This window comes from Acinonyx jubatus, chromosome D1, assembly GCF_027475565.1.
Source record: "Acinonyx jubatus isolate Ajub_Pintada_27869175 chromosome D1, VMU_Ajub_asm_v1.0, whole genome shotgun sequence".
NCBI classification, from domain to species: Eukaryota; Metazoa; Chordata; class Mammalia; order Carnivora; family Felidae; genus Acinonyx; species Acinonyx jubatus.
The window spans coordinates 48,769,398-48,790,425 of NC_069390.1; the positions used below are offsets into that span (position 1 = coordinate 48,769,398).

Here is a 21,028-nt window from a genome sequence, read left to right on the forward strand (position 1 = left end):
ATTAGAACCAAACTCCCAGGAATGGTGAGGAGAGATTGGAAACTCTTGTGTGGGAAGAGAGAATATTCACTACATCATTTCTGTTGTATTCAGCTGAACTCAAATTGCATATGACGGTTTTGTAGCTTTTCCTCTTCTCCCTCTTTATCTATAGAGGAAAAATTCTATGTTTGTTCTTCCTACCTGTTTTAATCTGCATGTCCCCAAATAGCTTTCTTAAAGAGATAATGAGAAGGATGGGGTCCTTATTGGGTACTTGAGAGTTTTGGGGCTCCCTTCTCCTTACTGCACCCAGGTGATTTGTATACCTCTTAGGCACAGGGCATTTTTTGGTCTCTTTCCTGTCCTAGGGAGGAAAGGATTAGAGAATGAAAAGAAAACTTCTAAGAGCTCCCCTTATCTGTTTTGTTCTCTCCTGAGCTCAGGGCCAGCCCAAGTCCTTGCTCTTTCTCTTTCTACCCTGTCTGAGTCTCCCTAGAGCTCAAAAGGGCTTTCAGTTAACCTTCCTAGGCCCTCTCTCTCCACGCTTTCCACCTAGAAAGAGGAAGGGGAGAGATTCCATCACACTCACACTCGCAGGGGCCATTAGCCTACAGTTCCCTTCTCTGGATTTGATATTCCTTGTATACTTTCTGTACCCTAGTTACCAGCGGAGGAGCAGGAAGGAGGGCTGTCCTTCTCTGCCTCTTGGACTACCACCTCTCTACCTTTTTCTATGTTTGGCTCTTTCTTCATTGGCAAACCTGTTGGGCACTTTTGTTTAACATTTCCGTAGACATCTTTTCATGGTGTCCTTTATTATTGACTTCTCCAAGGATGATAAAGCAGAGGAGTGGACCTTGGTGAAATTTAGTGTAGCCAGTTGATTAAACCTGCAGCATCTATTTTTGTTCAAAGTGAAAATAAAATTTTTTAGATTGTTTATTGTGTATAAATAACAAGCAAGAATTAGGTTTAAAACTTTGATAGGTTAGAGTGCTTACCTTGAGAGGTTTTAAAGCAGCAATTCTTACAGAACTTAAAAATTAAAGAAAAAATTTTTTAATGTTTATTTTTGAGAGAGAAGGAGACAGAACACAAGCAGAAGAAGGGCAGAGAGAGAGGGGAGACACAGAATCCAAAGCAGGCTCCTGGATCTGAGCTGTCAGCATAGTGCCTGATGCGGGGGCTTGAACTCAGGAACGATGAGATCATGACCTGAGATGAAGTCAGACGCTTAACTGACTGAGCCACCCAGGCGCCCCATTAAAGCACTTAAATTTGATTGCCTATAGATACATAAGGGTTTAGGAATAAAATTTGGAGATTGGGAGAACAACTAAAAGAGAACAAGTGAACATGTAAGTGTGGAATTTGGAATGGACGTGTTTGAATTCCAGCTTCTGGGGACAATTGTGCGTGGTTAAAAAAAAAAAGAAAATAATCAGTGTAGCAGGACAGGGCAGCAAGTCTTTCCTGCTGGCCAGTGTGGGCGTTGTCATCAGGAGGACAGAGAGGCATCTGAGAGGGGGTCAAGCATAAGAACTTTGTGAAATCTGGGGCAGTGTATAGGTCTAGGGTATGTTTGATCTTAAAGGCCTAGGCAATAGCAAGTAAGGCACAGACCTTGGTCAGGAGGCTAATTTTTCTTTCTCTTTCTCTTCTTTTCTCTTTTCTCTTTTTCTCTTCTTTTCTCTTTTTCTCTTTTTCTCTTCTTTTTCTTTCTTTCTTTTTTAAATTTTGGTTTCTTTAAACCATAGCCCTATTAGAGGAAATAAGCTCAGAAGTTACTCAGTCCTAGAAACTTTCCATCTGATATCCTGGCCCCAGTGCTGCTCCAGTGAATGGAAAATGAGTTTTGCTGCCACAGATTGTATTTTGGATGGGGTATGGGGAGAAAAAAGGGGCCTTTCATCAAAACCTGCTTACTCCTTCTCCCTATCCTGTTCTCTCTTATCTTTCTCTTCAGTCGACTTAAAGTTTTAGCCACATCATACCACTCACCCTTCTCAGGATGTCTTTAGTCCTTTCAGGGCCTGGTCAGTTTTCTTTGCCAGAGTTTGCCTAGATGCTCCAGAGACTTGGTCTCTTCTTCCTCCAGGCACCCATAGCATTTGTCACAGTATTTGTTCAAACCTGCTTCACCACTGATGGGCTGTATTATTATCTAGTTGCTTGCTGCTTCTTACAGTTTGCTTTCATTGAGGGCATGAATGAGCATGCTGCCTAGTACCTAGAAGGTATTAAATTGGGCATATAAAATGTGTGCATAACTGCACAGACAGGAGGAGGTAGCCTTGGAGAGTGTATCTTGATAGAATGGTCCTGACTCTGCGATTTCCAGGTACCCTCCAACACTGTTGGCAGCTTGGAGAAGGGGGTAAGGTTGAGGCAGGATAAGGGAGCTGTATAGTTTAGGGGGAAAAGTTAGCTCCTATACAGTGAGCTCACGTGGTTTCTCCTTGACCTCCCTACAGTGATGCTGTGTGGTAGCTGCTCTACCTTGACACTCACTTTGCATGACTGCCGTGACCTTATACCATCCTGTTCTTTTTCTCCCCCTACTCTTTCCAGGGTGTTGGCTTCCACATTCCTCAGTTCTCTGCATGCACACACATTCTTTTCACGCTTTTTCTCTCACTTAGTGATCTCACCTATTCTCATGACTTCTGTTACCTATCCAGTGACTTCCACATCTGAAGCTCAAGCTTTGACTTTTCTTCTGAGCTCCAGTCCTGCATTTATTTCCATTCAGATATCTTACCTTTAGCTCATAGAGAACAAAACCAAGTTCCACAGAGTCTTCACCATAACCACCTTTCAAATTTTTTTTTGTTAATGTCACCACTCTTCTCTCTGAATCTGCTTTGAAATTTGGGGTCTAGTTTGACTCCTTGCTTTGCTTTACCTTCCACATGCACATTTTAGGTCCTTAACTTCTGCCTCCACCTGTTTTCTTATCTGGTGCTGCTGTCTTAGTTTTACTCGTATGCCCTTTCACCCCTCAGCTACACTAAAATGAAATTATCTGAAACTGGTTGTGGCTTTCTACTTCTAAGGTAAATTGCCAAAACTGACTACTTGTAGGGCAAGTTGCAAACTCTTTAGCCTGAATATTTAGAGTCTTTCTTCATTTGACTGTGGCCTAACCTTTCAGCCTCATTGCTAACTTATCACCTCCCTGGGTCCTCAACTCCAGCCAAACTGGTTTTCACACCCCGTCCTCTTTCTTCTGCAACACCTGTCTAAATTCATGCTGTCCTTTAGGCCTCTCCTTTTCTAGGACCACTGAAGCTTATTGCTCTTTAAATTCCCAGAGAGAGCCTTTCATTTGCACCTCATTATGGGCAGTGTTATACCATGGCCTTTACCTAATTACTGTATTTGAGGATAGGTGTTTCTGTCTCCAGCACCTGCATATAGTAGGCCCTGGCTGGTGAATTAATCTCTTGGGTGTGCCTTATAAATAGAACCTCACAGGTTTACTAAATCTCTACCTCTTTGGCCATGGTGATTGCAGTCTTGGCAGCCAAGATGGTTACCTTCTTGGATTCTCTGTGTGTTTCTCTGTGCTGAAGGCCTGTGCACATGGCTATTTATGTCCCCTCTATTTGGGGAAGGTATCATTACTGTTGCAAAGTGTCTACAATGTCAGGCAAAGGAGTTGGCCTTTGATAAATAAGTGAGGATGGGGATGGGGATAGGAGAAAATTTGAAAAGAGGGGAAGGACATGATGTGTGCAGCTCTTCCTTGCCTGTGACCTGGGTCATTCCCTTTATTAGCTCTGAAACTGTCCTGTGCTTACATTCACATTCAGAACAGTTTTCTGACTCAGGGGTCTTAGGTCTGCTGAGGGTGTGAGGCTGGCTCTGGTAATGAATGGCAGTCACAGACCTTCTGCCATTGCTATTCCCACAGCACACACTAGCTAGTGATGCCTTAGCTTTAAGCCTGAGAAGGCCTGTGTCATCCCTGAGGGGTGATAGTTCCAGCCCCCAGTTTAGGAAAGGAGGTCCCATGACCTCTGACACCGCATCATAGTAGCATCAACCCTTAGACACAGGTAGAGTTTGGTTTTTATTGTTCCTGCTGTAGTTTCAGCCACTTTCCCTCTAGCCCTCATTTCAATGGAGAAGCCGGCTTTGTTCCATTTTTTAGGTGGCTCTAAGGAACTTGAAGTTTGACATCTTACTCTTCCCTTAGCTGTCTCCTTCCAGAACTGAGTAATTCTAGTCTCTTTCCCCTCCTTTTGGCTGGGGGACTGATGTATTGCCTCCTCTCCGACAGAAAGTTGTACAAGCGCTATGCCTTCCTGCGCTGTGACGACGAGAAGGAGCAGTTCCTCTATCACCTCCTCTCTTTCAATGCCGTTGATTACTTTTGCTTCACCAATGTCTTCACAACTATCCGTGAGTAACCCTGTGTTCCCCAACTAGCCTTCTCAATGCCAATCTTCATGAGCTTGCTGGAGGCTAACTCGCTGTCCCCTTTTTAAAGAAAGAAGATTGCCACTTGCACTTTCTACTTACCTTTTGCTTCTGTGGCAGAGAGGTGCATTAGCCCTCCTTGGAGGTTGTTTTTTCTCCAAAGCTTCTTATTCTTGTTCTTAACTGGGAAGTTCAGTCTTTTTGGCCATCGTGTTGTTACTGTTGTCCTAGTACTGTTCTGGGGACCTAAGGCAATGAAGGTGGAGTGGAGTCGGGCGGTTGGTGAAGTTCACTGCCCTGTTTGTACACCTGTAAAGAAATCTCCCTTTTGTTTTGGGCTGAGGGAATCATTCAGCATCCTGGGTTTCAGACCAGCCCACAGGGAAAGACAACTCTTCCTGAAGTAGCAGAAAAAAAATCTAGGTTGTGGTGGGAGATTTGGGTCCAGGCCTTGCTGTGTCCTAACTCACTATATTTCTGTGAGCAGAGTCGATCTCTGCTGTGGGCCTAAGTCTCTGTTTACAGAGTGAGGAAGAGGGTTCAGTATGGTCTAAGGAAGGGCCTTGAAGCCTTACCTTTCTTTGGTGCCAGGATGCCCTGTTCGGTAGGAGGTAGTCTCTGAATTTGCCCCATGGCTCATTGTGTGGCCAGTGACTCCGCAGCTTCAGCAGTGTGGAATCTTGTTTCTACATGACACCCATCCTCCCTCTCAGAGATGAGGGTTTAGAGGCTACAGGAGAAACAGCACTGTACTGGAGCTTAGGAGATTCAGGGGAACGATTTCCCTCTCGGTACCTCAGAAAAGGCATTGTAAGACCGGTATGGCCTCTCTGGAGATTGTTATTAGAGTTCATGAGGTTATAGACTGAAAAGTGCTCTCCAAAGCAATTCAGTACAACATGGAGTTGGTGATACTATTTAGGGAACAAGTTCACTTAGCTCTGGGCCTGAAGATGGGTTTGGATCTTTGATGTTTGGGTAGTAACCCTAAGAGGAGTGAGACTGAGGGTAGGATTGGCTAAGATTCTAAGCCAGCCAGAGATTAGGTCCTGGGACCTGCTGCTCCCAGCTCTGCTGGGGCCAGTACAATAGGGGCCACAGTCATGCCAGCACACCCGGACAGGTCAGGGCCCTTTCAGGTATGGGAGGGATTCCTGATCCTTCTCAATGCCTTTGTGGCTTCCCCAAAACAGTGATCCCGTACCATATCCTGATTGTACCGAGCAAGAAGCTGGGGGGCTCCATGTTCACCGCCAACCCATGGATCTGCATCTCTGGAGAACTGGGTGAAACACAGATCCTGCAGATTCCCAGGAACGTGTTAGAGATGACTTTTGAGGTATGTGTTATCCAGGGACCACAACCCTAGGCTCAGTGGGGATCTGAGTTTGTAATAGCTGCCTACAGAAGTTTTCTGCAGGGTTTTATGGTGGTCTTGCCCTTATAGTATTATGCATCAACACAGTTGACCTGTCCTGAGATGATCAGAGGCCGGAGTCAAGGATTGGCCCAAGAACGAGGGAGCCCACCCTGTCTAAGTGGTCTCTGGCTGGAAGGCACTTACTCATCTGGACTTGTGTGTCTCCCTGCCCACGGTGTATTGAGAAATCCCCAAGAATTCTTTCAGCTGCTGAGCCTGTGTCACAGACAGCTCAGAATCTCAGACTGCTTCTGCTCTTAGGCCCTATTCTTCCTCTAGGTAGTAGCACCTTCTTTCTCAGTCATTTCCCCCTCATGAGACAGTACTGTACTACCAGCCTTAGTGGTAGGTGGAGCCATGAGTTCTTCCTCTGCAGATGCTGAGGGGCCAGATTGCAGGCAACCAGTCAGATCTGTGCCTCTGAGCAATGCCTTTCTTTTCTCTTATTTTCTTGATCTGCGCGCCTTCTTTATCTGACTGTTCTTTCACAGTGCCAGAACTTGGGGAAGCTTACTACGGTACAGATAGGCCATGACAACTCTGGACTGTATGCCAAATGGTTGGTGGAATATGTGATGGTCAGGAATGAGATCACAGGACATACCTACAAGTAAGTGTTCCCTCGGCTAAGATATCTAAGATAGTGGGGCAAGGTGTACTGCCAGGTGCCAGGGGCTGTGTTTGATCTGTGGGTATGTGGAGTTCTCAAGAAGACTCTTTAGGTTGTGGTGGACTGAGGTAACTTCCTGTTTGGCCCTGTCTTATGTGCCTGAAAAGAATTAGGAGAGATTTCCAAGCAAAGATATATGGTGTTGCTGTACACAGGTTCCAGGCCACCCATCATTCAGGTGGCTTCTCGATGATGCACAGTGGGATGAATGGGCAGGGTCTTGAGGGATCCCTGGCCTGGTTTCAGAGCCTGTCTCCAAGGTTTGGCTTTTTGATGGCTTTTGCTGAGCAGCAAGGAGAAGGGACACTGGAGGAACTGGCAGCTCTGACAGGCCATTGCCTGACCTTTAGGTTCCCATGTGGCCGGTGGTTGGGAAAGGGCATAGACGACGGGAGCCTGGAGCGGGTCCTGGTTGGGGAGCTGCTCACGTCCCAGCCTGAGGTGGATGAGAGACCGTGCCGGACCCCGCCCCTGCAGCAGTCCCCTAGTGTCATCCGGAGGCTCGTTACCATCTCACCCAACAACAAGCCCAGTAAGTGGGAGGAGGGCTGGGCCCTTGTGCTACCCAGGTGGGGGATGTGGGCACATCTCTGGAAGCCCTAATATGGGTGTCCAGATCCCAGCCTATGCAGCTGCCTCAGGAACCAGCTGTTCTAGCAAAGTAGCCTTAGGCATTTGTCACCTTCCTCTCAAGAATCAGTGTGTGTGTGCCAGGCTGAGGGGGTGTCACACTCCTTAGAGGTCTGGAAGGAGAAGGGAGAGTTCATACAGCCTGCCCTGGTCCTCTGTACCATTTTGTTTATGATTCTAGAAAGGAGAGGGATCTACTTTCTGGCCTTGTCCTTCATGATTCCTGGGCCTCGCAGCCAAGTTGTGGACCTCTTTTGGTTGCCAAAGATTCCAGGGTGAAATGGGAAATAAACTTTACCTGTATCTTTTAGAGACGGAACTCTAAGGTATTAGCTTTTGCTTCCCCCCCAAGATTTTAGGAAGGGCTAGCTTAGCAAAGTTGTATAGGCAAGAGCCACTGTTTCCAGGGTCCAGCTTCCCAGTGTCCTGCTTCTCCCATGAGCCCTTCCTATGTCCTCAGTCTTGTGCTCAGTCAGCTAAGCACTATTAGCCTCTGAGATTGGTTAGGGATGTCTTCTTTTTATCAGAGCTGAACACTGGGCAGATCCAGGAGTCCATCGGGGAGGCAGTCAATGGAATTGTGAAGCACTTCCATAAGCCTGAGAAAGAGGTGAGCCTTTCTGCCCTCCAAACCTGGGCTTTATATTGAATAACAGAGAATGATCTTTTTCCAGGGCCATGTACTATGGGCAACGCGGAGTCTAGAGTGTGTGTCTCAGTTTGACATTGAGCAGATTGTTTCCTCAGGGGCCTCTGCCTTAGGTTACCCTGTTTTCACTATACACTGATGACCCAACAGAGTCCCTGGGCCCCTAATGAACAGTGTGTGTTCCTGTCTTCTTCTGGATTTGTCTGAGCCTCGCTGAACGGAGGTCACTCTGACTTTGTCCCACTTCTGAGGACCCAGATCCATCATCTGTTCATTAGCTATTCACTGACAGCTGCTCTGTGTCATTCACTGTGCCGGGTACTGGGGAAATAGACAAGATCCAGCCTATCTTTTGCTGCCCTCCCAGCTGTGGGCTATGGGTTTGGGGAAGCAGTGGTGGGAAAGCAGTTTGGCTGAGGCAAGCCTGGCACTCTCTCCTGTTTCCTTCCATAGCGAGGCAGTCTGACGCTGTTGCTCTGTGGAGAATGTGGCCTTGTCTCGGCCCTGGAACAGGCTTTCCAACATGGATTTAAATCCCCCCGGCTCTTCAAAAATGTCTTCATTTGGGATTTCTTGGGTGAGTTGGACCAGGGTCTGAGGGTGGGAAAGCATGCAGAGACGTGGGAACTCACCAACATAATGTGGGTGCTGAACACTGGAATCTGAGAGGCAGAAGTCCAACCAGGTGACTCTCGAATTAGATCTGTTGTTTGTTTGCCTTGACTTTTCTTGAAGTTACTCAGTCCTCACACTTTCTCCTTGTAGGTCCAAAAGGCCAGTTGATAGCATTTGGAGCCCAAACACTGTGTTGTACCCACTTGAAGAATTTTTATACAAGAAGTTTCTCCCTTAAGGGTTTCTTTTTTCTTTTTTTTTCCTTTTTTATCTTCAGAGTAGAGAAAGGACCATTTTCTATCAAGGGCCACATAAAGAAATTTAAAACCTAAGAACAGGGACTTTACATTTTGAAATGTGACCAATGATGTCAAAATGTTCATGTTATTCACATTAAGTTACCTAGCATCAACATGGAGAGGCCCATGGCTAGTGGCCTGCAGGGCAGTCATGGATGGGTTGGTTTTGAGAGCCTTTGTCACTTGCAAACTTTTCTGCTCTTCACAGAAAAAGCACAAACCTATTATGAGACTTTGGAGCAGAACGAACTTGTCCCTGAGGAAAACTGGCATACAAGGGCCCGGAACTTCTGCCGATTTGTCACTGCAATCAATAATACTCCCCGGAACATTGGCAAGGACGGCAAGTTTCAGATGCTGGTGTGCTTGGGAGCCAGGTACTGCAGCCTCATGGCCCAGAGTGCACGGCGCCACCTTGGAGGTGGTGCTGGGAGCCTAGTGTGGTGCAGGGGGTGGGAGCGGCTAATGACCAGATGCCGCCCAGCAGGTGAGACCTTGGAAACCCTTAATTTCCTTCATGTACCAAGCCTATGTGTGGGGATGTGTAGGGGTGGCAATGAGGGTGTGTGTAACTGGGTGGAGGCCCATTTTGATGGGAAGGAGTAAAACCATCCCACTGGTGAAATTTGAAGTAGAGTATATCTAGTCATTCCTTCCAACAACCATTCAAATGTTTCAGGCCTGATGGAAGACAGTGGGAATGAGCTGAATAAAACATGGTCCCTACCATTTAGAAGCTTACTTGTCCTAATTAAGTACAGTATAAGGCAGAAGGTTGTGAGAGTCCCAAAAGGAGCATTCATAAGGTATGCTGAAACTGTAGAGGAGAAAGATCAGAGAGGGGAGGAGGTGGTATTTGAGTTGAGCCTTAATTGAAGGGTAGAAGTGGGGAGAGAGTTTGAAGCAGACAGAACTAGCAGAGAGGCCCTAAAGGAAGCAAAGAGTGTGGGGTTAGGAAATAATAGGTAAACTTGGGAAGGGCGGTTGTAGGAAACAGTTGAAAGGATGGGGGCCTTGGGGAGCTGGGACAGGGAACCCTTCCATATTAGAACAGAGTTGTTTAAACAGGCGACTGAAATGATATGAATTTGATACCATGGGTGGTATTCATCAGAGTAGATAAGATTGTGAGGGACTATTCCAGTGGGTGACATGAGGGTGTGAAAGCCAAATAAATTTAAGGCGGTAGTTTATTTGGGCCAGGGAAGAGAGGGAGTTGGCGTTGTACTTAAAAACGGACTCTGGAACCAGATTCACTAGGTTCATATTCTCAGATCAGCCATTTCCTAGCCATATGATCTTGGACAAGCTACTTAACCTTTGTCAATTTCTTCATCTATAAAGTGGGGCTAGTAATAGCACTAATAGCACCTGCCTCATATCACAGGGTTGTTATGAAGGTTAAATCTCTTAAAACATTGTCTGGCACATGCCAAATGCTATGTGGATGTGAGCTCTTAGGATTATTCCTGGTGGTGATAGCTCTGGGGAGGAGTAGTGCTCTGGGACAGATGGGCTGTTGAGATGGAGGAGGTGGTGTTGATTGGTCCTGGAGTCTGGTTGGTGGTGGGCTGGTCTAGGGAGGCAGGGGGAGACAGGAGAGGAGGTGTGGGCCTTGTGGCAGGTAACTGGGTTGATTTGGCTCAGATTGGGTTGGTGTCCCTGGGACTGAGTAGTCCCTAATAGGAGCCTTTTAAAGCGATGTAAGGCCTCTTTGCCAAGAGCTATTAGGGGAGGGAAAGGGGGTTGAGGAAGCTATCCACTTCTCCAGCTTTAGACTTTGTTCAAGGAGTGATGGAGCAAGTTTCCTCCTTGGTCTTGTACTAACTGTCTCCCTTCCACTTCCCTTCTGACCCACCTGGACTGACCCTTCTCTGCCAGAGATCACCTCCTACACCACTGGATTGCCCTGCTGGCCGACTGTCCCATCACCGCACACATGTATGAAGATGTGGCGCTCATCAAAGACCACACACTTGTCAATTCCTTGATCCGCGTGCTGCAGACATTGCAGGAGTTCAACATCACGCTGGAGACGTCCCTTGTCAAGGGCATCGACATCTGACCTCCCAGCACCAGCTAGCAGTAGGACTGAGAGAGACTCACCCTGCAGCTCTGACCCTTCTACCCAAAGGGATTTAAGCGAGTTGAGCAGGAGACGGAGAGGAGATGTACACTCACTGTAAAAAGAAAAGTAGAGGATTTTTGGAATAAATAATCTATTTTAGAGTTTATTTGCTGATTTGCTTTTTACACACTTTCATGTGAAAGAGTGATAGGGAGAGGGAGACGAGGTTGGTGCCGCTTATTTTGAAGCTGGTGCCCTCCCTCGCCGTGGCCGCTGCTGGGAGCCTGCGGCCTCCCCAGACTGAGCCTGCGTCGCGGGCGAGGCAGTTCTGCTTCCTCACTGCGCTGGTCATGAGGCCATTCCACATTGTTTTTAAACTAATGTTTTCTAGATTAACATTGTTACGGATATTTGGCTTTCACCGGCCACACACAGGTGTGCTGGGTGGGAAGCCCCAAGCTCCAATCAAAGGGATTTTTAGTAGTGCCTCTGTAAGCACTGATGAGTCAGTCCCACATCTTTTCTGTTTCTGTCAGTATTATTTGGAACGGAGACATGCCGGGATGCACCATCATGCAGAAGATCATGCTTCCTCTTGGCACACAGCTGCACAGAAGTAAACATAAGCATGTCTTAACAGGGTTTCTTTTTCTTTTTTTTCCTATTATTTATTTAACCCTCCATTGTGTGTTTTAAGTCTCTTTTCCTTTTCTTTTTTCTTTTTTTAAAGAAGGAAAAAGCTTGTCACAGTCTAACTGGCTATGTTATTATTGTTAAATTTATGTTGTTTTGCAACCTAGAAACCAGCTACAGTATGGCCCACTTAATAAAACACCTGAAACAAAACTGCATGGATCCCTGACTTTAATGGGGGTTTGTGAGCAATGGGTGGTGGGGGGCTACGGTTTGGTCTGTGTGAGAGGACCAGTGCGAGCTCCTCCCTCTGCAGCTGCCCAGGGTGCCCCTCAGGACCTGGCGTCTCCTGGGTCTGGGTCCTTCCCACTGCAGCACCATGAGCTTTCATAGTTGTCAACTCAAATGGCTGTTTGAGAAGGATGCAAATAAGGGTTATTTTCCCACTCCACAGAGGAGGAGGCTGAGGCACAGAGGGGGAAAGACCTGGCCAAGGTTTCAAAGGTTGTCACTTGACTGAGACAAGAGTGGGTATTTCTTGAAGGGTAAGGAAGACCAGGGGTGGAAACATAAGGCACATGAGACCGTATCTGCCCTCAGGGGGAAAAAAAAGGTTTTTCTTGAGAGAAGGATTTGTTTTTCCCAGGATGATAGGTGGTAGGAGCTTTATGAGGGTCCTGGAAACCAGCTTCCTTCAGTTTTATTCTTCAACCAAGCTGCTTTTGCAGGAAGTTCCAGAAATGTAGCATGGTCAGGTAGGTAGCGGGCTCAAACCAGTTCATATCCTCTTTTATGCTTCCGTGATTTTGCCTGTACTATTCTCTCTGCCTGGAATGCCTCCCGTGGTGCCTACTTCCTGTTCATTGTTCAAGGTCACTTTAGGAGTCACCCACTTTGAAGCCTTCCCTAATCTTCCCTGGGTGCAGTTAATCATTCCGTCATTGTGTTCCTGTAGTTGCTTAGATGCTGGCACCTCCTATCTGGATTATCATTGCTGCTTTCATGTTGGGCCTACCTCCCTAGGCTGTGAGCTCCTGGAGGGGCCAGAGAAAGTCTGTCCTTCATCTCCCTCCCTGGTGACTGGCTGGTGGTGGTGAGTGCCTACCTAAGGCCTTTAAAGAGATGAGGAAAGGGACTGGTTTTGAGGACAGCTGCAGTGCAATATCCTGCCAGCAGGTGGTGTGAACGGGCCATGGGAGTCCAGTGTTTTGGAAGTTGGGGAGGTAGGCAGCATTTCTGGAGTGGGAAGGGAGATTCCTGGCTGGACAAGAGGGGCAGCATGGAACTCACTGAATGTATGTCTGTTGTGGGCCTAGGCCAGAGATGACCTTAAGCTAGGTGCTTTACACACAGACTTACCCCTTTTCCTCACAACTCTGTAAGGCAAGTATAGATTATTGCTGGTTTATAAGTGAGGAAATTGAGTGTCAGAGAAGTATACTTACTTGCCCAAGGCCACACATCCAATAAATAGTTTGCAGTTACCAGAAATGTCTCCAAGCTTGTGGCTTTTCCACTGACAACTACTTTGCTTGATTCAGGTCTCTGCTCAGATGTCCTCAGAGAGACCCATCCTGACCACTCTAAAATACTAACAGATCCCATCAGTCACTTTTATCCCCTTATTCTGCTTTATTTTCCTTGTGAACACCTACAATCATTGTACTAATTATTTGCTAATTCTAATGTTAGTTTTATGAGGGAAGGACACAAAGTAGCAACTGGCACATAGTAAGTACCCAGTAAGTATCTGTGGAATAAATCTGTGGTTAAGATGACAGACTATGGAGCCAAAAGTCCTTCAGTTAAATCCCTGCACTGCTAATGTGTCCTAGAACAAGCTACTTAATTCCTGAACTTCCATTTACTCCCATCTGTAAAATGGGAATGATGATAATAATAGTGCCTGCATCTACTAGAGTTGTTGTGGTTACTAGTTGACTATACATATGTCTGGAACAGGGTCAAATGTGTAGTAAGTGCTAGATGAATATTGGTTGTTCTTACTACCCTATTGTATCAAACCCTGTTGTCGTTCCTGAGACCCAGCCCCCCTGTCCTAAAGGAACTCAGAGGCAAGTGCTGTGGGGGAGTATGACACCAGGGAGGGTATTGACCATGATGAGTTGTGCTCAGGGTAGGGGATTGTCAGAAGGAGTGGATGTTGAATATTGACAGAACAGTGTGAGCAAAGGCATGGCGATTAAGAAGTTTGGGGAAGTCTAGTGCTAGAGTCAAGTCTGAGATGGGGAGGGGAGCAGATCTGGGGGCTCCACACCCACAGAGTAGGAGACAAGGAAAAGGCTGACGGTATCCCACAGCCTTGAACTTTGCTTGTGCTCAGTAGATGTGGGCTGAATGAAAGACCACATGCTGCCGACCCAAAAACCAGAGCCATGTCACCTGCATGTGGCATTCCCAGTGCACACTTCCACCTGTGAAGAATATTTCTGCCGCTTTGGGCCCTCCTGTGTGACGTGAGGAAACCTGTGGTCAGAGCACAACTGCTGGGTTGAGGCATGGCAACTGTGTATCTCCGGTGCAGTGTGTGACCTGAAAAATTACAACACACAACAGACTCACCCACAATAGGTCCCTGCATCTTAGGGGATAAGGGGAGGGGGTCTCTTTTAGGCAACCTAGGAGTACTTCTTTGTCTTCCAGCTTTTAGGTGCTCATGCCAGTCAAAGGTAGATGACACTGTATGTGGGGATGAGTCTAACTTATAGAACTATCCAGTCATTCATGGTTCTGTATGGTGGCTGTACAGCACCCAGCACTTGGATATGTGCTTTAGTGGAGGGTGCTAGTGGCCTCAGGCAGCCAAAACAGTGCAGGAGCAACACCTTTTCCAGCAGTCATTGCTGAGAGAGTGAGTGTGAATCATGTTTTATAATCAAGACTCTTCTGGGACCATCTATCTCTCTATTCCTTCTAACAGCTGATTCTGCTGTGAATGTCTCACTTTCTACTGCATTTTGTTTTATAATCTGCAAATCCTTTTTGAAATGATGTGTGATTGAAGAGAGCAGACGTGTTCAGTAGCTCAGTATTTCAAGGATGCTTGAGTCAATTGCCTCTCCAGTAGCTCTGGGTAGATCAATGCATTCAGTTCAAGTGCTGCCTGCTTCGGCATTTGCACCTGCTCTAATTCAATGCTTCTCAGATTCTAAGATTTTAGAGACTGATAAATAAACAAGCACACAAATGAGCTCAGTGAATTATTGCAGAATGAGCACCCTTGTAACCACCACCCAGGTCAAGAATAGAGCTTTATCAGCCTTCCCGGAGTCCTCCTTGTTCCCAGTCTCAGCTCACTCCTTCCTTCCAACTTCTTGACCTTTATAATAACCACTTCCTCAAGTTTATTGTTGTGTAACTCAAGTGTACACCCCTACATGCTATAGCAGTCATACCGGTTTTTAACTTGATACATCTTTAAAGTCTCTTTTAATCGAAGGGCTCCCCTCTACCCCTTTATTTTCCTTACAGTTTGTCTCTGGAAGAACCTGGGCTATTTGATATGTAGTCCCACAGCTTGAATTTTGCTAATTTCATGCTGGTGGTGCAGTTCAATGTGCTCCTTCATTCTCTGCATTTCCTGTGAATCAGCAGCTAGATCCAGGGACCTGATTTGCCTCAGGTTTGATCCCTTTGATGAGACCCTATAGGTGGTGGTATACTCATTCATCAGAAAGCATGTCATATCTGGTGTCCACTTTTTAAATATCTTCTTATTTTCTTATTTTATTTTAGAGAGAAAGAATGAGGGTATGAGCCAGGGAGAGGGGCAGAAGGGGAGAGAGAGGATCTTAAGCAGGCTCCATGCTCACTGTGGAGCCCTGGACTCGATCCCACTACCTTGGGATCATGATCTGAGCTGAAATCAAGAATCAGATGCTCAACTGACTGAGCCACCGAGGTGCCCCAGTGTTCCCTTTTTTTGATATTAGCAGTTGTCATCCTGTAAGTAATTCCCTGGGGGGTTGCAATATGGGGATATTCTAATCTATCATTTTGTTTCATTTATTAGGTGGAATAATTTTATAAGGAGATGCTGCCCTTCATGTATTTGATTTCTCAGTAGAGTGTATAGGAAAGGCGGGGTAAGTGCTTACTTACTTAATTCTTTCTTTTTATTAACTTTTAAGATAATGTAGTGGATTGGTCCCCTGCTATCATCAGAAGGTGGCTATGTTTTTAATTATTATTTTTTAGGGTTTTTTAAAAAAGTTTATTTCTTTTGAGAGAGAGAGAACAAGCAGGGGAGGGGCAGAGAGGGAGAGAGACAAAGAATCCCAAGCGGGCTCCATGCTGTCAGTGCAGCACCCAACACAGGACTCAATCCCATGAACCATGAGATCATGACCTGAGCTAAAATCAAGAGTTGGGCGCTTCACTGACTGAGCCACCAGGCACCCTGGAAGGTGACTTTTTTTTTTAAGTTTATTTATTTATTTTGAGAGAGAGAGCACAAGTGGGAAGGGGCAGGAAGAGAGAGGGGAGAGAGAGAGAATCCCAAGCAGGCTCTGCACCACCAGTGCAGAGCCCCATGTGGGGCTCGAACTCCTGAACTGCAAGATCATGACCTGAGCCAAAGTCAGATGCTTAACTAACTGAGCCACCCAGGTGCCCCAGAAGGTGGCTATTTTTAAAAATAATGTTGTGAACTCACAGACTTAAGTGTATTTCATGGGTTTCATTCCATTGCACTTACTATCTTTATTGTCCTGTTTTGCCTGTTGGGAGCCTCTTCAAATTGCCTTCTGAGTTGGTTGACATGACTTTGGCAGTTGCTTTCTGAAATTTCAAGATGACCTAGGCTCATCTTGTACATTTTCTGTCCCAGGATTCAAATCAGTTATTTATGAAGCAATTTCTCTGGGTTTCACATGTATTTTACCCATCCCCAATGTATAAAGGCAGCCCTGCCACCTCCTGTTGTTCAGACCCAATGGTTTCTGCCAAGATGGTGACTCTTGTCTTCTGCTGCAAGAAGTCCGAAGTACCATGGTGGCAGCTGACACTTGTGGTTCAATGCACTGGGACCTACAGAATGTAGCTCTGTGTCCCCTGACAAGATTGTGACTCCTCTGGGGACCAGTACTTCCATCTTTGCAGAACTTATATGTAACTTGCAGATATACAAGACACAATGTCCTTCAGTGAGTCCTCGGAAGTAATGGTAAGTGTGGTCACTCTTTTTTCTGCCTCTTGGTTCCTAGACTTGAGTATTCTTCCTTAGGGACTTAGCCCCACATAAAAGTCTCTGATATAATGCAAATACTAGATTCTGAAAGATGGCACCCCATTCTTACAGATTATTGCCTCAGATGATCGAAGCCACTGCTTCACTTGTGCCTTCAATAGGCCCTTCCAGCTCTCTTTGAGATTGACAGAATCTGGATGGTGCAGTGTATTATATGACCTGTATGGTATATATGACTTAATGCTATGGCCCACTCCCTAACTTCCTTTACTGTCTAATGAGTATGCTGGTCGGATGCTATGCTGGATGGAATTCCGTACCTGAGGATTAGGTATTCTCTAAGCTTTTGGATATCGGTGCTGGCTGAGATTCTATGGACAGAAAAAGCAAACCTAGTCCCAGAATATATCTCTATCCCTGTGAAGAGGAACTGCTGGCCCTCCCAGAATGGAAGGGGCCTGATGTAGTTGATTTACCAACAAGTGGCTGGCTGGTTTCCTCAAGGAATAGTGATGTATCTGGGCTGAGCATTGGTCTCTTTTGCTGACAGATTGGACATGCAGAGACAGCAGTAGCTAGATTAGTTTTGGAACGTGGGAGTCTGTGCTGTTGCGCCTATGTGTGACCTCCATCTCTGCCACTATAACCAACTCCATTCATATGCCTGTTGTGCCAGTTCCAGGATGGCCAATGACAAAGTGGCTGAGTCATTTAATCTACTCAGTTGTTCTTTTTGGTGGTAGATACTCTCTGGTGTGTACTGACGTGTGATACAAAAATCTTCATACTTTGTGCCTACTCCTAAATGTCCAGCCACATGCCTATTCCCCAGACCTTCTTGTCTCCAGTCTTCTTGATGTTTTTCTTCCAGTCCCCTGACTAGCCAGCTAGACCATTGGCCACTGCTAAGGAATGTACATGTAGTCTCCTGTATATAACCCTCTTTCCATAACCAGGTGTACCGTTTGCAGCTCTGCTCATTGGGAAGATTTCCCCTTGCTTTTCTTTGCTTCCCACTGTCTTTCAAGGCAGTCCCTGAATGTGATTGTCATGTAGCCACTATCCATTTCTATTTTCCACCCACATACCAAGCTGACCATCAGCTAATCAAGCTTGGTTACCATGTCCATTTTACAGTGAACTACTATTCCATTTACAGTGAACTACCCGACTTTATGGTTTGATAGAACCCAGTTCATAATGGGAAGTTCTTGATGTATTGTCACTTGATGCTCATGGTCAAGCATTTCATCTAAACCAGGGCCCAGTCATGTGCCAAGAGCTGTTTCACAAAAGGTATATAATTCTCTGTTGCACGTGGCATGGTTTTGCTCCAGAATCCCAGGGGCCTACTTTGTGATACTTTCTAATTGTTGAAGCTGGATGAAGTACACGGAAACTCATTAAATATTTTTTTTTAATTTCATTTTTAATTTTTTAAAATTTACATCCAAATTAGTTAGCATATAGTGCAACAATGATTTCAGGAGTAGATTCCTTAATGCCCCTTACCCATTTAGCCCATGCCCCCTCCCACAACCCTTCCCGTAACCCTCAGTTTGTTCTCCATATTTATGAGTCTCTTCTCTTTTTTCCCCCTCCCTGTTTTTATATTATTTTTGTTGCCCTTTTCTTATGTTCATCTGTTTTGCCTCTTAAAGTCCTCATATGAGTGAAGTCATATGATTGTCTTTCTCTGACTAATTTCACTTAGCATAATACCCTCCAGTTCCATCCACATAGTTGCAAATGGCAAGATTTCATTCCTTTTGATGGCCGAGGAGTACTCCATTGTATGTATGTATGTATACACACACACACACACACACACCCCACATCTTCTTTATCCTTTCATCCATCAATGGACATTTGGACTCTTTCCATCCTTTGGCTATTGTTGATAGTGCTGCTATAAACATGGGGGTGCATTTGTCCCTTTGAAACAGCACACCTGTATCCCTTGGATAAATGCCTAGTAGTGCAATTGCTCAGTTGTAGGGTAGTTCTTAGTTTTTTGAGGAACCTCCATACTGTTTTCCAGAGTGGCTGCACCAGCTTGCATTCCCATCATTAAATTTTGTATTAAAATTTTTTTTTAATAAATACGGTTCTTGCCTTTATGGAGTTTGTAGTCTAACAAAGAGATAGATATCAATTTTTAAAAAATCACTCAAATGTTAAGTTGCAACTGTGATAAATTCTATGAAGACACCCAATGCTATGAGAACCTAGGGGATTTGGCCTACTCAGCGAGGTCAGGAGGACTTCCCTGAGGTTGAAGGCTGAAATTGACTGGGCAAGTGGGGAGGAAGGGAAGACTGTCTAGGTAGACGAAGCAACGTTATACCAACTGTCTGTGCTGGGAAGGAGCATAGAGCGTACAATTCCAAAGGCTGGCTTGCACAACTGGAGCAGAAGATGATGGGGAGTGTGGTGGGGCTGAGGCTGAGAGAGAGCGGGAGGCCAGCTATGCAGGGCTATGGAGACCACCTGAAGGACTTTTATGTTTACTATTTGTGCTCTAAGAAGTCATGCAAAGGTTTCCTGGAGGTGGGTGACATGTTCAGATTTTCATTTTGAGGAAGGGATGTGAGGATCCCAGTTAGTGGCCAAAGGGGAGATGATGGAAGCTTGGACTAGGAATGGTGGAATTAAAGGGAAGGGAGTCTAGAGTTGCTTCAGAGGCAAGACTGAAAGGACCTGGTGATAGATTGGGTACAGGCTGAGAAAGAAGAGTTGTCAAGGGTATCTCCTAGGCCTTAGGCGTGCATAGTCTACACTTCAGTTCACTGTGCAGACTTGTGCTTTTAGCCAAATTAAAATGTATGGGTTGGTGTGTATATCCGTGCTTACTGACCCAGTCACGCATGGGACACCCTGAAGCTCTTTGAACTTCTTTTGCTCATATTGATTCTGAGGGAGGTGGGGCTGGCTGAGCACTCGAGAATCCTTGGAATTTGAGGTTCCTCCCTGCCTTTCCCTCACGCTACTGTTTCCTCCAGGGTAAGGCAGGCCCTGAACATTTCTGCTTTTGTCCTCAGACTGGGGTTGCAGTGATCTCAACTTTTGAAAGAGGCTTATTGTAGGGTCTGACCTTTAACTCGAGCTGCACGGCAACCTTGGAACTACAGGATTAATTGCTGAAAGGTTGGTTTCAATTGCTTGATTGCTGACCTCAGTGCTTGACCAAGAGCCATTCCTAGACCAAACTGACCAAACTGTATGTTACTTTTCATCTTGGTCCAACTCTTGGTTCCTAATCTCCGGCTCCATCTTTGGTAAGTTCTGGCTTTGGGGGCAAATAATACCTTCCCTTCCTCTGTGGGCAGTCCTGGGCCAGACAACTCTTTGAATCTTAATGTTCTACTTTCCAAAATGTTGCTGTTCCCATTGATGTTACAACTGAGAACCAAAAACATTGAACACATTAGGGATAGGTCTTACTCTTTTTTTAAAAAATGTTTATTTATTATTACTATTATTTTAAAGTTTATTTATTTATTTATTTATTTATTTATTTATTTATTTATTTTGAGAGAGAAAGAGTGCAAGCAGGGGAGGGGCAGAGAAACAGAGGCACAGAATCCAAAGCAGGCTCCAGGCTCTGAGCTGTCAGCATAGAGCCTAATGCAAGGCTCAAACTCACAAACCATGAGATCATGACCTGAGCTGAAGTTGGTCGCTCAACTGACTGAGCCATCCAGGTGCCCCAGGGTTAGGCCTCCTAATAAAGAAACCTTTAAGTAAGATCTTGTAAGACTTTGTAAAAGCTTCCTGGTCTTATGTTTGTGCCTCTTTATTTCAGGTTTGGGAATTGGAGAAAACACCGGTGAGAACTGGAGTTGCATGACCTTAGCCCACCACAGTTGCTCACCTAATTGTGCAGTTTGCTAAGCTTAACCCTCTAGCATGATGAGGCAACATGGATTTATACAGTTTTGTAGCAAAAAGCAACCAGAAGTTTGAATTACATTGGTGCTTGGTTTTATTTGCAACATATTTCAATTTACTGAATTCACAAAGGTGATTCTCTTAGATATTTCTTTATTTAGAATAAGGTTGCTGATGATGCACAGGGGAACTTGTACCCCAATGTTTATAGCAGCACTATCAACAATAGCCAAATTGTGGAAAAAGCCTAAATGTCCATCAACTGATGAATGGATAAAGAAATTGTGGTTTATATACACAATGGAGTACTACGTGGCAATGAGAAAGAATGAAATATGGCCTTTTGTATCAACGTGGATGGAACTGGAGAGTGTGATGCTAAGTGAAATAAGCCATACAGAGAAAGACAGATACCATATGTTTTCACTCTTATGTGGATCCTGAGAAACTTAACAGAAACCCATGGGGGAGGGGAAGGAAAAAAAAAATGAGGTTAGAGTGGGAGAGAGCCAAAGCATACGAGACTGTTAAAAACTG

The 21,028-nt window shown here is 45.5% G+C and overlaps 1 protein-coding gene across 5 annotated transcripts in view; it reads left to right on the top strand.

Annotated features, from left to right (window-relative positions):
• Positions 1-11,604, top strand: part of DENND5A (DENN domain containing 5A) — a 115,627-nt gene extending 104,023 nt beyond the window's left edge. For all 5 annotated transcript variants that reach the window (XM_027073179.2, XM_027073180.2, XM_027073181.2 and 2 more), the window contains 8 exons: positions 4,268-4,389; positions 5,601-5,746; positions 6,319-6,437; positions 6,848-7,029; positions 7,655-7,737; positions 8,230-8,353; positions 8,899-9,067; positions 10,572-11,604. In XM_027073179.2, coding sequence (XP_026928980.1) covers positions 4,268-4,389; positions 5,601-5,746; positions 6,319-6,437; positions 6,848-7,029; positions 7,655-7,737; positions 8,230-8,353; positions 8,899-9,067; positions 10,572-10,755 — 1,129 coding nt within the window. In that variant the 3' untranslated portion in view covers positions 10,756-11,604. The remainder of the gene's footprint in view (positions 1-4,267; positions 4,390-5,600; positions 5,747-6,318; positions 6,438-6,847; positions 7,030-7,654; positions 7,738-8,229; positions 8,354-8,898; positions 9,068-10,571) is intronic.
• Positions 11,605-21,028: the final 9,424 nt, after the last annotated feature.